We start from the raw sequence: 18,036 nt of genomic DNA on the forward strand, positions 1-18,036 counted from the left end.
AAACATATAATTATGTATATGCATAGTTATGATATTGAGCATTTGCTTGTTGACCTTTTCCGTATGCCACATCAAAGAATGCTCCACTGACAGAACTATTTGATTTACTGCCAATCAAACACATTTATTGTATCAGTGAGGGAAATTTGTTTGAATAAGAAATAAAAGACAACAAGAAAATGTTCTAATGTCACAATGTCTTCGTTTTACATGTAAGCGAATAAAAATCAAATATCAAGATTTGTTCACTACAAACGTGGGCGATATAGAGATCTGTGCTCAGCCATGTAAGTGATAAATGAAAATAAATTTAAAGAATGTTACTTTTGGAACACACCAGTACCTGGAGCTCTGTTGTTTTAAATATTATATTGAGAGATTCAGAATCAATCTAAGTATTATATATTAATAAAAGAAATTGCCTCTCGAAGGAAATCCTTGTCCCATGCATGCAGCTTTTGCTTCACCGTTGATGGAAAACTCACAAGCCATTTTTGATATGGCGTCGTGGGACCTGACTGGAAAGGCATGCAGGCTTTTACAGAGTATCAGAAAAACAGATATATGAAGTACACTGTAAAGTTCAAACCATGTTTATGGTTTGGGAAAGTGACTGGCAGAAATTTGCAAACACTGATTTGTTCAAAGTTAAAAGCAGATAGAGGATGGGGTGTTTTTGCTCTCCCGCACAAAATATACACTGTTAGAGAAAGAGCGTCCGAAATACTGAGAGTGAACTAAGCTGCGAGCAGCACGGCAACAATGGCTAATACTGAACAATACTAATACAGAGTCAGACAGAGTTAAGTCCCCTCGCTCCTGCTGCGTTAGATGGATACGTGGTGGTGGGTCTACTGACTGTTTAAGCCAGCAGCTGCATTGCTGACATACAAAGAGAGGAACAAAGACAGTTGGTGGTTCTGGTGATGAGTAAGAAGAATCCCCTCCCCTCTGTTTCACCACTCAACCTCAACTTGTCCTTAACAACCCCCTGGAAGCTGCTTGGATCCAATAGTGGCCAGCAGAGGGCAGAAACAATCTGAACAACTGACGGGTGACACTCATCCCAAACAACAGAGAGTCTTTGGAGAAAGAAAGCAGCAGACATTTGGTTTTGCCTATAAAAACTGTCAATTCTATTTTAAATGAATGCAATTTTTTGTACTGCTACGTATTTGAGATATTTGCCAGTCGTCTCATAGCAAGAAGGTATTTGGTTCCAAACCCAGTTCGAATCAACCACGTGTGGGATCTGAATGGGTTTCCTCTGGGTATCCGGAGTACGTTAATTGGCGACTTATTAATTGGTCCTGAAAGCAGGCAAGTTTTAGATATCGGACAGTAGACAGTTCTTTTATCTCAGCCATTACACCATTATAAGGCAATATGTCTGGGATGTGTGTATCAACCACCTTGTTTGTGCTCCCTAGTTTCCAAAAATAACTAATTCTTAAGTTATCCCTCGGTCTATTTAATTGTCCAGTCAGGGACCTAAAAGGAATATGACAAGTGATCACGTTTCAATATTAGATGTCAAAAATCAAAAGTATGATCTGGTCATCATTAGAGCAGACACTGGTGAAGACGCCAGTTTATGGATAATTAACAGTCAGAGAAACACGTCCCAAGTTAGAAAAAGGAAACTAATGTCAGTGCTGCAAGGTCCTTGTTAAAAGGGATAACAGATATGATTAGGTCTGTTCTGTATTGTCTTTCAGAAAGACAGCACATACAGCCATGCCATCAAAGGCCCTATTTATTATGCAGAGACAGAGAGAGAGCAGCTTATTTGTGAGCTACAATGGGCAAGAAGGGCTCTTGCCCATTGTAGGTTTGTTTTTGTCAGTCCATTGGTGTCGTGCATGTGAGTCACAGTGACTGAGGGACAAAACGGAATGAGAGAGCTATGAGACAGATAGATGATCAGCTGAGGCCAAGCTGAATTTTCATACTGTACCTGCAGTCTAATAATTATCCCATGAGGCGGCAGGGCCGTAAGGTTCTTCCTTTCAATCACAGTCCATTCAACACAAGAACAGGGAAACATCTCCCCGCCCCTCTGCGTGTGTTACTAGCATTTCATTAGCAATCTAAATCAAAAAACACAGGGTGCAGGAGAGTCACATCAAAGGGCTTTTTGATAGCTTGAATGGAGCAAAGACTTGAAATAAAATGGCTAATTACGAGTGTTGTTTAGTAGGCCATGTGAGCGGACTAATTGGATTGTGCAACGTGGTGCTGCTTTTGTTTTCTGTGCAGTCTTTTATTCTACAAATACTAAAATGTTTGTGCTTCCAGGATTAAAAAATGGTGGCCTATATAAAAGTGTACATGAAACAAACAATGCATACAGTAGAACCTTCAACTGTGCGTATGCAGTGATGGATCAAAACAGCTATCCAGAACCATCAGAAGTACATTGGGTTTCTATTTAACTATTCCGTCTCTGTTTTCAGCTTCATCCCGTCAGAGGTGGAATGATAAAGCCTGAAAGAGTCCTAATAATGGAACATTTGAAGTTCATCTCCATTATTCATCTATGAATGAAGATGTTAAAGATAAAACTAACAGCTTGAATGTAGCAGGTCAATTATTTGCCTGATGCCAAGTGTGTCTTTAAAGCTTGTTTTTGGTTTTGTTTTTTTTAATCTACAAATGAATATGACCTGGCAGAACTGCAGGCAAATATAAGAGCCAATATGGAGATGAAATATGCGCAGATTTATACAATACTTTAGGATTCTTACTGTAACACTATAGGCCCAGGTAACCAGTACAAAACTGGAAAAGGTAATTCAGTCCTCTATCTTCTGTTTGTAGGAATCCTGGGAAGAGCAGATGGGACACTTGAAGTGGAGCAGAAAGAAAGATGAAATCAGCATGAAATAACTGTCTGCTGACAGAGAGGAAGTTATATGACTTTAACAGCAACTAAATTGACCTTTAAGTGAGATTGTTTTGCCAAAAGCTGTAGTCTCTTTGAGATCTGGGTCTCTTTTTCAAGAGTGCGTTAAAAAATATTGCCGGGTACAGACATTAAACAATAGATAGACACAGATAATTCACAAATATGAAAGATCCATTCACACATTTAAGAGAAGCATGTGGAAGTATGATTAAAAAGGGAAATAAGTTGTTTCCAAGTTCCGCGTGAACATGTGGTAGGGCTAATGTTAAATTGTCCTGTGATCTGACCTTGGAATGAACCTTTTAGCTGTAGAGCCTTATTATAGTAAATAAGCAACACACAATGCTGCTCCCTTGTATTTGTTGAGGACCATCACACCTTGATGCAACATGTTTGAACTATGAAGGGTTTGGATAGGTGCAGTATAGCCGTCATACTCCGAGGTGGCCAAAAGTGCACATTTAGTTTTACCAGAATTCGAATCAAGTTTATATTTGCAGACTGTAGATTTGCAATGGCCAGATTATGAGAATAGCCAATGGCATATAAAGGCTGTCATCTGTATAAAAATGTATGTCACAGTTTGAGGGGGGGAGAGATGATATTATGTTTGTATGTGGTAAATAAAAGAGGACCAAGAATGAACCCTTGTGGAGCACCACTACAGTCCTACAGTCCTACCTGAAAGAGTCATAAAACCATTTAATGGACATTTCACGCGCACCGATGGAACATAATTTTCCCCTTGTGGACTATGATCGACTGAATGAAATAGTTTAGATAGGTCTGTGGAGAGTGCAGCACAATATGACGTTTGTTCAGAGCTTCAATAATATCGTTAAGTTCACATGATGCAGCAGTTGTTGTACTGTTACACAATCTTAATCCCGACTGCTCAGGCTGTAATTATGTGACTAGAAACAGTCTCACTTGATGAAGATTGGATGGTAATTATTTAAGTTGCTTTAAGTCAGATCACCACCTTTTTGTAACATGAATAGACTTCCAGTGTCCCCCATGTCTGCGTGGTTTCCTCCGGGTACTTTTTTTTACCTGATGCAAGAGATGAATTAAAAAAATGTCAGCAAGAGGATCGACCAAATTATCTTCAGCTTTAGATTTGTTAAGGTGTAAACTAATGAATATCATCCCAGCTTTCTCATATAAAATAAGATGTATTGCAAGAGTAGGACATATTTGATGGAGAACAAGTAGATGGAGAATTTGAAAACTATTTGCTAAACATATTCCCAGATTAAATGAGACAATAATTCAAAGCCTCAGTGCTTTTTCTTTCTAAATACATTTTCAAAACAGGTACTGACAGCTGTGGTGTTTCAGGACAAGGCAGTAGGAGAAGCTTTACATGGAAAAGAGTCACAAAAGCAGAAAAAGGCTGTAGGCTGATGCTCACATAACATTGTAATTCCAAACCTGGTGATTGCTTAATTCCTGCAAATGGGGGTGATCGAGACCAATCTTGTTCTTTGCCCACTGCCACCCTGTTATTTGAAGATCACGCAAAAAAAAAAAAAAGCCATTTGATTGAACCACTTGTTGGTCAATCGATTCCCAAATCGATTCCCAGCAAATAAAATAATGTGATAAAATGTGATAATGTTTGTACATTTTGTTCCACCGTGATTATGTGAAGAGTGTTGGCTGCACGCACAGGCACAACAACACGGGGAAAGGGATGGTGAGGATGAGGAGGAGGATGAGGAGGAGGAGGATGGTGAGGATGGGGATGAGGATGAGGAGGAGGAAGAGGAGGAGGAGGAGGATGGTGAGGATGAGGAGGATGAGGATGGTGAGGATGAGGAGGAGGAGGATGGTGAGGAGGAGGAGGAGGAGGAGGAGGATGAGGAGGATGAGGATGATGAGGAGGAGGAGGAGGAGTAGGAGGATGAGGAGGAGGATGGTGAGGATGAGGAGGATGAGGATGGTGAGGATGAGGAGGAGGAGGATGGTGAGGAGGAGGAGGAGGCTGACTCGCTCCGGGGACAGGGGGGACGTCAGTGCAGGTGTCCTTGGCTTCTGTTCCCCCCCTTCTGACAGCTCGGAGACAGGACCCGACCGTAAGTAGCCTAAGACTGTTGAGAAGGAACGAAAGCTGGCGGGGGGGGAGCATCATCTCGTCCGGATGAGAGACCCCCGCTGGGCGAAGAAGACACGCACGCGTAGGCTTCGTGTTAGCTGAGCCGCGGAAGAGCTCGCTGCCATCGGCTGGAGCCGAGGCTGCAGCACCGAGCGGCGCATCCCACAAACGACCGCTGATGGGATCGCTCGCGGGGTATTAGGGCTTCGCGTCGCGCATTACAGACGAGTAATCCGCGATAGCTGCCAGCGCCTGGACATGCACGCCCGACGCTGATCGGCGCGCACGGCGGCATTTGCCGTCGCCAGACAGCATTCCAGCTCGTCATCCTGCAGATGTGGGCTGCGAGGAGAAGAAGAAGAAGAAGAAGACGACGACGACGAAAGGGGGGCCTGGTCGGTGGGCGAAACCTTCAGGGATTAAGAAAATCAGCCGACGACGATGAGCAGCAAATCAGTGTCGATGATCTCCAGACGTGCAGGATGCTCCTGCATGAGTCGACTGTACCATTTCCTCGTGTTATGGATGATGTGCCACGCCAGGTGAGATTCGGGATTAAACAGCACCAGGTACAGATATTGCTGTGACCCCCCCCCCTGAAGCAAATGGAACCCGAGCAGGTTTTCTGTCCCGTCAACCTGCTCACCATGATGGGACTAACCTGACTCTCGTGTCAGCTCCCTGCTGGATGTGACCGGACCACGCGTCTGGACGAACCTTGCACAGTATGGGCACCAATTTCACCGATGTCCCCTGGGAGACTGGCTTCTCGGGCTCCGCCCGCGGCGGCCCAGTGTGGTCCTCCACGGCCAGCTGTGCGGTGAAGATGGTGCTCATATCCCTCATTGTGTGCGTGTCGCTGTTCGGGAACGTGGTGGTTCTGCTGGTGTTCCAGAGGAAGCCGCAGCTGCTTCACGTGGCCAACCGCTTCGTCCTCAACCTCCTCTTGGCCGACCTCCTCCAGACCATACTGGTCATGCCCTTTGCCATGGCGGCCACCGTGCCAGGTGTGTGGCCGCTGGATGTGCGACTGTGCCAGGCGCTGGTGGTGCTCATGCACCTCTTCGCGTTCGCTGGGGTCAACACAATTATAGTTGTGTCTGTGGATCGCTACCTGGCCATCATCCACCCACTGTCCTACCCCACCCGCATGACCCCTCACCTGGGCACCAACCTGATCGTCTGCACCTGGGTGCTCAGCTTCCTGCAGAGCACACCCCCTCTGTACGGCTGGGGGGCCATTGACTTCGACCGACGCCACAATATGTGCTCAGTGGTGTGGTCCTCCAGCCTGTCCTACTCGGCTGTGGTGTCCACCTTTTCCTTCTGGCTGCCGGTGCTCATTATGCTCGGATGTTACTGGATGGTGTTCAGAGCAGCCCGGAGACAGAACGCTCTCGTGCACCCCATACAGACACAGTCCTACTCCCAGCCCTCCCCACAGGACTTCCAGGGACCCGGCAGTCCACAGCGGCAGGCCCAAGCCCAGTCTGCAAGTTCGCCTGACGGGCCCTACTCAGCCAGAGGATACCCCGTTCGAGTTAGGCACAGACGCTTCCACTACCACTGCAAGGCAGCTCGAGTTGTTTTTGTGATTATGGCCTCATATATCCTCAGCATGGGGCCTTACAGCATACTGAATACGGTATCTATGAGCACCAGAGCCGCTGTACCCACCTGGTTGTCCTCTGTTGCCCTTGTGCTCTTTTTTTTACAGTGCTGCCTCCACCCTTACATTTATGGTTACATGCACCGTAGCGTGAGGAAGGAGTTCCTGGCTTTGCTCTGTGGACTGTTCTGCAAACAGGGCCGTCCCAGCCAGAGCTCTGCTGTAGAGAGCTGCTTCACGACCACAGAGGGACGCTCGGGCCCCCAGCCTCACCTGCCCAGCCTTGCGGCTCGAGTCTTCCCTCTGCGGACTTGGGAAGAATGCACAACATCATCCAGCCCCACTTTTGAGAGGAGGTCGAGGGACAGCCGCAAGGACACCGCCTCTACCAGCATCAGCTCCGAGAGGGAGCTCACAGTCCACAGCAAACAAAGCACATAAACCGCCTCGAGAATTCATCAGATAGATCATGTATGCTCTTATGCGAGGAGTGTGTCATGCAGTGTGTTCACACAGAAGAACAGACAAAGGAATATGCCTTCTTTGCAACATTATGAAGTCAATGGCATTATAGGAATAGTACGATACTTGATCACCATCATAACAATATTTTACTATTTTCAGCCTGCGCAAACAATGAACTTGTGGTCAGATATGTACTTGGAAAAACTTAATCATTCATAGTTGCATTTTAAATTTATAATAGTATGTAGAAGATATATTAAATTCGTATTTTTGCGAGGTCAAATCTTGATAAACACAGCAACAAACAGGTTATATGTTTTGTCTCTTAAAAAATTACCTTTAAATGTGCGTATTTATTGTACTAGCTGCTGTCACATTAAAAACAGGCATTTGAATCAGCCTCAATTCAAAAGTTAAACTAGAAATGACATTTAACTTTGAGATCTTTGCCTGCAAGTTTTTTATAAATGCCACTGTTTTAAAACAATGAATAAATAAACTTGCTGTGTAGAGATAGAAAATGTATATGTTGGATTAGAGTGTGGCTGTTCTAAGCACTTTGCTTTAATTGTGAGTCATAGATTACTCTGATATCGATCTGCAGTATCTGCGCACCATGTCTCCTTTAAACTTTTTTGTGAGTTGCAATTATTTTCTGATCCTGCCAGAGTCAGAGGATGTCCTGTCCTTGTGTTAGTGCAAACAAGCGCCGCCTGCAAATAATGAACTCAGGATGTTTTTGGGAAAAAAAAAAAAAAATGTATTGCCCATCTCTGTTCTTGAATCTTTTTGAGCACCTGAACATATGTGAGTTGAAGTCCTTGCCGCAGTAACTCTCCTCTTAGTCTCAAAGCGCCTTTTGAGTAAATGTGTAGAATAGTGATTCATTGTGCCTGTAAAGTAACAAAACACACGCGGGTTGGTGAGCTCAAACAAGTTTGACGTTGTCTCTTTGTGTCCCAGTTCAAAAGAGTTGGAGAATTTGCAACTTGGATGTGTCGCTGTGTATTTGGACGCAGTATTTTCAGCCGTTCTGTGAGAAAGTACAGTATTTTTGTTGAAACAGTACAGTGTGTAGAGAACAGGGTATACTAAAAAAAGATTATATAAACCAGAGGAACACATAACAGATTTCTTATATTGCTCTGAACACATGTACATTTGTAAAGATACCTCCTGATTCAGTATTTGTAATGGAAACACCTGGCTGCTTGAAGCCACAGAAACGATGAGTACCTATGTGACATGTACCTGCCGGGACAAATCTCATTGGGAGGCAATTCATCCGAGGTTGATGTTGGGAGATGGTGTGCTGCTAAAGGATGTCATAGTTGCATGACAACATTTTGTGCATTATTTGAAAAGTGTGTCTGGTCCTTTTGGTCAAGTTTTTATAACTTTTAGAGAAACGGAAGAAAAAAAATCTATTTTATTGTTATTATTAATATTTTCATTTGACTGATTGTTTTTTGGGGGGGAAACATTTCACAGCTTGCTGTACTTTACCACAGTATTATAGCTGACAATCAAGCTTGTATAATGTGTTTGACAGTGTTTCTCTGTACAGGACAAAGGGGTGAGGTACAATGTGTAAAACAATTGATCATCAAATAAGTGAAAACTATGTTTTTAAGTGCTTTAAAACAACATATTTTTGTGATTTTTTTATCGTGCCTTTGTATTTCTTTTCTGGTTTAATCACTCAACATTAAATGTTATTTAATAAAAGTGAATTATATGTAAAAGTGTTACAAGGAGTCTATAGTTAGGTCTTTGCATTTGACACCAGGTAAAGGAAAATTCTGTAAAACTTAGACATCCTGCAGACGTCAGGTGGAAGAAATCAAAGTGAAACTAAGTATATCAAACAATGTAAGACCGATTTTAGATTGTGAATTTAATCAGATTCAAACAAAAGCTCTACGAGGGTTAACATCTTAGGTTTCTTAGATTGTGTTTGTGTATTTTTGGTAAAGTTTCAAGTTATTCATGATCATTTATATATATATATATATATATATATATATATATATAGACCTGTCAGCAAAGACCTGTCAGCTATAATACTATATATATATATATATATATATATATATATATATGAAAAGTAAAAGCTTGCTCCTGTCCTTATGTAACTATAGGGGTTAATTAACTACATAACTCCAAAGACTATTGTATTCAATATGTGGATAATTGTGACTGAAGAGGGAGAATAAGAGGAGGCCCAGAATAGCACCTATATAACACTTCCCTGCATTAGTCATATTTCTCGCATATTATTGTATACTCTGTATGCTCATTTTGATTTCTGCCAACTAAACTATAGCTGTATATCGAGAAATTAAAAATACGGCAAGTGGTTAAGATTGTATGAGATGTTCATGTAATCTAGTGGCTCAAAATACAACATGGCCTTCACTTTGAATTAACTGCATTTATTTGTAAAAATGTTATCACCTTGGGTGATGACTCCACACTGCTCGAAGCAAAAGGCAGCAGTGTGTCGCGTAGTTACAGTTCAGCAAACTGCATATTCAAATCTAAAGGGGTGCATCTCGGTGGTGCATATGGACTTAATCACTGCATTATGATTAACTAAGTGAGAATCTCTCCCAAGGCTGGACAAGTCAGGCAAGTCACTGAGATCTGCCTGGATGTGCAACAGACTGTAACTAGCAAATTCGCCTATGATACAGATGTGCTTCTTAAGCAAGTGTAACCTTTGCTGCTATGCAAACTTAAAGAGTAGCCATCAAATACAAGAGAATGGACATGTATCATAGCAATGTCAGTGTTTTATATGATTTCTTAACTACAATACAAGCTGATATTTTAAGGATTCATAGCCTCCACTTTACCTCAGACAGAAAGAATAGAAAAGAAAAGAAGGTTCCGTAACGGTGACAATCTTTAAGAAGCCTTTTCTCACTCACTCGCTCGCTATGTACAGTATATGTACACTTTTTTTTTTAATCTTTACAATATAAGTAATGACTGAAAAACAAAGTTTAGACATTTAGACATAATATAAAAATCAACAGGGCATTTTACTTTCTTTAGAAAACATTTCACCTTTTCTTGTTAAACCCACCAAAACAAACTGCTCACTATGAAAATGAGATCATTGGAACCCACACTGATTTTCAAGGCGCCACTCAAAATATTACTGCTCAACAGTGAACACAAAATTATATTTAAAAAAAAAAAAAAAGAAGACATAGGTTTAAAGCACAAAAGAGGACGGGCTCTGCTCTTCAGGTCTTTTCTATCTTAAGTGATGGTTTCAATTCAGGTCTATTCGGACCACTTTGTCACACAGGCAGCACTGAGGAGGCCAATGCTGCGACAGCAAGGAGTCAGTCTTTCCTTCAGTCCTCTAGTCCACCTTCACCACACTGTAGATCTTATTTACAAACCAGAAGCAGGCAAAGAAGCCAATTGTACCTGAGAAGAAAAGACAGGGTAGAGTAATTATTTTTAAAAAAAACAATAGCACAAACATCAAGCAAACTCGTGTGGGATTAGCTGCCTTCAGGAAAATATTTGGAAGAGAGGAGGGTAAATCAAAAAAAATTATTAAAAGCTACAAGGTCCGGAAATTAATGAACTTCAGGAGCACAGAAATAAGGTGTGAAACTTTACAGCCAGTTTATGGGGTCAGAGCAAAACCACATTCTATACACTTACAACTTGAAAACTAATTTTTGACAGGTTAGGACTGCATCTCCACAAGAACGTAAATCACACACCAGCTCTTCATTTTGTCAGAGCGAGAGCACATATTTGCCTAAGATCCACCCACGTTGAGAAGCCAAATTGGTCACAATCCTAGATCAATTCATCTGGGTATAAAACTCCAATCTGACTGCTCAATGGGGGCCATGCAGCCTAATCTGTGATCAAAGGTGGAATGAAGTATAAATTTAAAAAAATGAAATTAAATAAAAATAAAAACTTAAAAAGGGGGAAATGAGAGATTAGGATTATTTAGATCAAAACTGCAAGCAAGGAGGGAAACTGATATTCTTTTATCTTGAATCCTTGGATTATTTCTTGGTGATAATCTTTTGACATCTCGTTCCCTCGCTACTTACAGCTCTGTCTTAAGATAGTGTCAAATGTTGTAGCGATGACAAGCAGGGGTACGGGCTAACTTTTTATCTGGCCTAGAGACAGTATAACACCATAAAGTATGCCAGGATATATGACATCATGGTGAGCCGTATATTTCTGGGTGACATAAAGACTGAGTGTGTATTTGCCGGTTATCTTGTCCTGTGTATTATCCTCTTTTCCCACACATCCCTTGTCTCGTCTGAGTGGGTGTGCATGAGAGCTGGACAGGGCCAGACCAAGGAGTGCTGTTACCATGTCAACACGTATCAATCTTTGTGTCTTTTAACACGAGATGAAACCAGCAACAATGTTCAGTTCACCCTGGCGTTGTAATAATGCGTGTGACACACAGATCTGCACAAACCTCGGTCACACAGCCAGAATTTAAGTGCAAACATAGAAAAATGGTCTAACGCGATGGTGAGGAATCCTGAGCGTTTATAGACGTAATGTGGTGCCTGTATCTTTTGATCTACAAAAAATAAATGAATAAATAGAACAAGTCTCCGTCTTATCAAATAGCAATAGACGGTAGAACTGACCCAAATAAGTCTGCAAAAACTAGATCTGACCAAGAGGGACTTTAAACATTCTAGTCTCATTTCCAAAAAGTCTCTCTGATTTTCACTAAACTTCAAACGGACTTAAGAATGACAGTTCAATCAGGAGCTTTGCAAACAAATGCCCTCAGCTTCTTCTGACAGTGCTTTTGTACTGCCAGTTTAAGACATAAGAGGGCAGAGGCTTGTATTTGACATGTATGTCAAGCAAACAAATGTTTCATAATAATGTGGACTTCATCCTGGTGATTCATGAAACAGGACGGAGATCCTGAATCTTCACACCACACATGAAGTGAGGTTAGTTGCACTTTACAAACAGTGAGCAAAAGAAAAGAAAAATAAATCCGGTACAAATACCATCACGATCACACCTACAAACCACACACCCATAAGCTGTTGGTGCTTCTTTACTGGTCACAAAGAGATACACAGTTAAATGATCACCATTATAATGGATATAATGTAGATCATTTGTGAAAAGGAAAAAGAAAAAAAACTGGGCTCACATCAAACATAATTTGTTATCACTGCAATATGTCAAGACAAACAGAGCTGGCGAGTCACTGAACTCAAAGCCTCACCTGTGAAGAGGAAGAAGATAAGGACCATGATCAAGGTGTATCCAAAGTAAAGGAATGTGCTGGCTGCTCCGATTATTTGCAGCTTTGAGAAGAAGTAATGCACCGCGTAGATGAACAGGTAGACCGCTGTGAAGCCGCTGGTCAGGAAGGAACGCCACCACCAGTGGTAGTCCTGGACACATGACAAAAGGTGACATGTTAGCGTCCAGCATAAGGATATTTAAAATTAAGTGTGGACCAGAGGGGGAAAAACAGACATGAATACAGTAAGCCTGTATTTGTTTTTGATTTTCCATGTTAATCTGCTAGCTACAGTCAAATCTGTAGCAAGGGTGTAAACACATTCAGCGCTATTGGCTACTGTAAAAAATGTCAGCCAATATTCGCCAAATGTAATATTTCCCTTTATAGCTTTGTGTTTTTACCGGCAACATGTACACATGCAGAATCAAATAGCACTCTGACGTGTGTTTCATGGGGACTTTACATTACTGTAATTCATGTTTGTAAACTTAAGTTTGATAAAAGGAGACAACATTCACTCAATATTTAGGTACCTCAGCACATAGATGGAAGTAGCAGAGAAGGATTGTGGCCTCAGAGCAGGTGATGAGTAGAATAATGAAAACCAGGAACAGGAATCCAAACATGTAGTACATCTGGTGAGACCTAAAGTACAAATAACCAACTTTAACTGATAGAAGGCAGAACACAAAGAGCACAACCCTGCTGTAAGGAGTGTCAGTCATTCAAATCAGGACTCCCTGACAATCGGGAAAAACTGCATTCCAGTCTTCTTACCAAATGCTGTTGAGGATGAAGAAGAGCTGAATGAAGATGCAGCCAAAGGGAAGGATGCCACCCATTACTATGCCAGGAATAGGTTTGGTAAAGAAAGACTGCTCAGGTATTTGGCGGGGGATCTGGTTTGTTCGCACTGGTTGCTCAATTGCCTGCACAGGAACAAAATGAGATCAAATTATTATGTTTCACATTTCATCTTCAATATGTAATATGAGGTAGGATAGCGTCATAACCTAGGAGGCCAAACTCACAGATTTCTTGAACCCAAAGTAGGCACCAATGAAGGTGAGGGGCACAGAGATTCCGAACCACAAGGCCAATATAGCCACCAGAGTGCCAAAGGGGATCGCTGCCGAGGAACCCTCCACCCAAAGGATCAGGTTCATCAAGAAGAAGTCTGCAAACACAATACTATGGGAGAGAGATGGAGGAAGGACAATGGTGGAGAGAAAGATAATATTTGAGAGAGATAATAGCAGTGTGCAAGGTATGACAGTGAAACGTGTCACTCGAGCACTCATCTGCAGAAAATTATGTACAAAAGTGAGACTAAAGCCCACAAGCTGTGCAAATGAAGCAGGTGAGCATACCCTGGGCACAAGAGTGCTGTCAGCAAGACGTTCGTCTTCCACTTCTCACCTCCAAAAGCTGAGGAAAAGAAACAGATAGACGAGAAAATCATGATAAAACCATAATCACAGTAACCCTTTCTGTGTCTGCTGGTAAGACTGATATTAACTTTGCAATAAAAAAAGGTCTCTTACTTTTGTAAAGGCGAGCAGACACGTAGCCGGCGGGGGTTCCAAGCAGAACCCAGAGGACCACGGCACACGTCATGAGAGCCCCTCTGTTGGCTGGTGACAGGAAACCCAGACAGGCCAGGACTACAGTGGACAAACAATTGTCAGGTGAGGACTGAAATATCAATGCAAAGACAGCTTTTGATGCTAGTCCAGTGGCACTGCTATCCTCCAAATGTGATTTTTTAAATATGCTTGTATGTAAAGTATATGCTTGTACATGGTTGATCGTGTAAGTATGTAAATTACAAATATTTTACTTTACTTCACCACATATTTTCCGCCGGATGTAAATTGGAACTTACAGAGTGTGATGAAGGTCATGATGAAGATCTGGGTGCCCTGTCCAAGGAACACAGACAACAACATGCCTTTCCGGGGGGGACGGAAAACATCCCCGTGCACCTGCTTCCACCCGGACTCCTCCTGTGCATCCTCCTGAGAGGGGAGGCGGTCGGCGAGACAGGAACAGTCACAATCAAGGCCAAAGTGATACTGGTGATAGTGGTACTTGCACACGATAAAAGTTAAAGGTTAACCAACCACCAAGCAGTGAACACAACCTCACAATCTAACACCTGCAACCAAAGTATAGTAACATGAGAAAAGAGCTGTAAAATCTGGTGTGAAAACTCCTCAGTCGTCTCTTAAGCACAAGACCCTTTTCTTAAAAATTGCATGTTTACACACCACATTTTGAATTTTGTTGTAATGTGCCGGTTTGCTGCAATCATACACCCCAAACACCTGTTTAAGTAAATACAAAAAGTTTTGTTTTCGATAAGCTTACATAGGGTAGAGAGTGGTTTTCCTTGGGCGGTGGAACCTTTATCAAGTCTCCCTGTGAAATGTAACAAAATATATATAATTCTAGGTACTGTGCACCGAGTGTGCTAGGTGGTATTTCACACTTCAGCCATAAAACAGTGATAACACTGACCAGTAATCATTGAGTTACTGTGTTGAGTGAAAACCCGAGCATCTAATACTGGTGAGTTTCATCTGAAATTAACAATGTCATTATCCACAGTGGGATAAACAAGTACAAGCAGGGCTACAATTCAAACTACCAGGAAAGCTGTTTGCTGTGGACTACTTGGGTTTTCACTAAAATGACACAAACTACTTTAAATAATGAATTTGCATGGCCAAACATGGTGTCCTGCAGTGCACAAATTAGATGAGTGCAAATGAGATCCAACCTGTAACTTTAGGAGTAATTTATCCGTTTTGGCTTCATTTATTCACAAATGCATCTTCAAGTAGTCTACACCTGCATGCTAGTGCTTCGCGTACACATTCGGATCAGCTCCAGCTGACTGAGAGGAGAACCATAACTTTACCTGGTCCACCTGGTTGTATCTGGCAATATCCTTGTGCAGGGTCCTCAGCATGATCATGGCAACCATGCCAGACAGGAAGAGGACAATGACCAAGGAGTTCATGATGCTGGAAAAACACACATGACATAACCGAGCATCAGCTACCAAGCATCAACAAGCGGCTAGTTTCAATGGTGTACAATATCAAAAAAAAAAACTCCCTCATACCTAAACCACTGGATGTTGGTGTGAGGCATGGAGACCAGGATGTAGTCCCACCTAGAGGCCCACTTGATTGAATTGTTTTCCTGTTGAATGAAGTAAATGTATAGGTAAAAAGAAATGCACGCAAAGGGATGTTGTTCCTCATTGTTCTATAGAAATTTGTATGTATTAGTTACATATAATTACTTGTCAAATACAAGAAGTCTTTTTGTTTAGAGACCTACCTCAAATGTGACGGAGTAGGTGTAAACTATAGAGACGTCTTCGTTAAACTCCACAGGAACCTCCATCGGGTTGGTTCCTTCACAGCTTGGGTTTTTCTCATCTGCCTGTTTGATACTGTTGCACACAAAACACAAGGACTCTTTCAGGTCAGATACTTAATGAAGATGGTAATAGTTTTGGATGGTGAGTCGTTATTCAGTTGCAGCATGTTGAGGTAGATGAGACAAGCTGGTGAAACCAAATCTATTGTATCTTCTCCCAACCAGCATTCACCTCTTTGGCTCCAGAGTGGCAGTGACCAGACGAGCTCCTGTCCATCCTTCTGATTCTCCATTGTGGTAAGTGATCTTTATGTCCACATGGTTGAAGACATAAAACGTGTTCTTCTTGTTGAACTCAGACTGAAAACAAAAATCTCTGTCAATCTCAGGTTCTCAGATTGCACAGGGTAAGATTTGTAAAATAAACATGAAGTGTGTTGCTGAGTATCTTCTATACTGAAAGTGTCCAATTAATGTATACATTTGAGGATCCCCAGTTACTCAGCATATCAAAATGAAGATCACTTCACATGCAGTTGACCACTACGGGGGAATCTTGACACCTTAAGTGGAGCACAAAGTCAAAGACGGATATCACGACTCACGTTGATGACACAAGCATCTTTAGGTCGGCCCACTGATGTAACGAGGCAGCCAATTGGGAAGCCAGGGTTGCAGTACTTCTGACCATCTTCCACATCGTAGCACCACGTCACAGGCATGTTGTCAATGATCCTGAAGAAATAACGCATAGAACTCAACAAGCTTCTTTTCTCAACTGCTGTAATCCATCTCATGAACAAAACCTTCATACTACGAACACTCTGACGCACAAGTAAAGACTAGTAGCACAGTGCTGTGCATCATTTACTAACCAGTGGTGTTGGTAATTCAGCTGCATTCCCATCTGGAGAAAATCGAGTTTGGTTGCATCCTCCTGGGTGCCCTTCTTGTAGTTTTTTGTGCACACCGCCTTGCATTTAACATCTTGTTTAAAGTTGAACTGTAAAATGGAGATTAGAGTCAAGCTGCATCAAGAGAGCACATTTCACAAATGGGCTTGGCATATCTAAAATGAGTGGCCTCCAAGCAGAGCTGTCCACTTTTGATCATATCTCTTCAGACGGATGTTAATAACAGGTCTGAGCAGAGCCTCAGATGAAGTGGGAACAAACCTTGTATGGTGAAGACTCAATTCGCTCACCAAACAGCACCTGCCCAAGGTTCTCCGAGGGCCTCATTTCCTTGGCATCTTTGCAAAAGTCGAACCTGTAACAAATTCACAGATTGACAATGAGAATATGAAACAATATAAATCCAGACATTACACACAAATGGTATCAAGCAGAGTTTAAACAATACTTACACGTCATACTCGTAAGGCAGGACTGACTCCACTGAGTCCAAGCGATTGACAAACAGCTGTATCAGTGACTGTAAAGAAGCAAAAAACAGTTTGTGTTTCGGTGTCATGACCAGAACGGTGAGTGCTGAGAAGTCAACAGGCCAAAAATGTGACTTTATTGAAATCTGGATCAATGTTATCACAGTCCCGCGCCAGCAATGACAGCCAGTGCTAACACACAACTACTGAGACAGCGACGGCATCAGAGACACTCTGCTAGTGTTCCCGGTTATAGCCGGGGCCTACGGAGGGCACTGGTCTGCTAGCAAGATCCACGAAGAGAATCTCACGTGAAATGTTTCCATTCAATCTTCAGCACGAAAAAATCCACTAGGTCAGATGATAATTTTGAGTTGTGTGTGTGACTTCGCCATACCTGACAATCTTCAGCAGCTTGGCCTTCTTCGCAGAAACTCACTGGGGCTAAACCCGGAAGATAGAACGCCGAGCACGAACAGAAATACGAGACCAGCGAATAGACCAGCACAAAACCGACGTGTGTCCGCCTCTTCATTTTATCGGTTCTTCGACGATTCGGTTTGACTTCTGTTAAAGGCGAGTGTTCCTTCTTCTCGGGGAAAGGGGATGGCTGCTCGCTTTTCCACGGTTAGCTAGGTTTTTTATGCTCGGGACGCAGACCTGACCTGCCAGCATTGATGACGTCCTGATCTGTCGCGGCCACAAGATTACCACCGGAAGTTGAAGTTTCACCTTCAAAATAAATACGTATACCGCGTAATGAGTTTATAATTCCGTACTGATACACGCATAGTCGATGCGATGAATTGTATACATATCTTTGATGGTATTTTTTGTTTAAAAAAATCATGAAAAATACGATTATAAACGCTTTATTTTTCAAACTTAACAACGC

General features: G+C 42.2%; 2 protein-coding genes across 3 annotated transcripts; one reads left to right on the forward strand and one right to left on the reverse strand.

The window, feature by feature from the left end:
- The first annotated feature begins 4,859 nt into the window (after positions 1–4,859).
- Positions 4,860–8,831, forward strand: gpr101 (G protein-coupled receptor 101). Its single transcript, XM_035650017.2, has one exon. The coding sequence runs from the start codon at positions 5,734–5,736 to the stop codon at positions 7,054–7,056; it is 1,323 nt and encodes a 440-aa protein (XP_035505910.1). The 5' UTR covers positions 4,860–5,733; the 3' UTR covers positions 7,057–8,831.
- A 1,026-nt stretch (positions 8,832–9,857) lies between these two features.
- LOC118319544 (transmembrane 9 superfamily member 2) lies at positions 9,858–17,847 on the reverse strand. 2 transcript variants are annotated; one of them, XM_035650015.2, is made up of 18 exons: positions 17,539–17,847; positions 17,124–17,191; positions 16,933–17,026; positions 16,633–16,760; positions 16,363–16,492; positions 15,990–16,117; positions 15,716–15,830; positions 15,495–15,574; positions 15,288–15,393; positions 14,735–14,785; positions 14,250–14,382; positions 13,909–14,028; positions 13,735–13,792; positions 13,396–13,555; positions 13,142–13,293; positions 12,898–13,009; positions 12,341–12,512; positions 9,858–10,524 (listed from the first exon to the last, which is right to left on the reverse strand). In XM_035650015.2, exons 1-18 carry the CDS (start codon positions 17,674–17,676, stop codon positions 10,457–10,459), a joined length of 2,013 nt encoding a protein of 670 aa, XP_035505908.1. In that variant the 5' UTR covers positions 17,677–17,847; the 3' UTR covers positions 9,858–10,456. The 2 variants fall into 2 exon arrangements, with proteins under 2 accessions (XP_035505908.1, XP_035505909.1); XM_035650016.2 differs by lacking the exon at positions 14,735–14,785 and having other exon boundaries at positions 17,539–17,846.
- Positions 17,848–18,036: the final 189 nt, after the last annotated feature.

The sequence above is a fragment of the Scophthalmus maximus genome, chromosome 9 (genome assembly GCF_022379125.1).
Source record: "Scophthalmus maximus strain ysfricsl-2021 chromosome 9, ASM2237912v1, whole genome shotgun sequence".
NCBI lineage: Eukaryota > Metazoa > Chordata > Actinopteri > Pleuronectiformes > Scophthalmidae > Scophthalmus > Scophthalmus maximus.

Excerpts from the sequence above, each read along its gene's own strand:
- gpr101 (XM_035650017.2), top strand. The coding sequence starts at position 5,734 with ATGGGCACCAATTTCACCGATGTCCCCTGGGAGACTGGCTTCTCGGGC.
- LOC118319544 (XM_035650015.2), bottom strand. The coding sequence starts at position 17,676 with ATGAAGAGGCGGACACACGTCGGTTTTGTGCTGGTCTATTCGCTGGTC. Across the intron at positions 14,786-15,287 it reads GATACAACCAGGTGGACCAG|GGAGACTTGATAAAGGTTCC; the intron begins GTAAAGTTATGG and ends TACATTTCACAG. Across the intron at positions 12,513-12,897 it reads ACTTCCATCTATGTGCTGAG|GACTACCACTGGTGGTGGCG; the intron begins GTACCTAAATAT and ends TCATGTGTCCAG.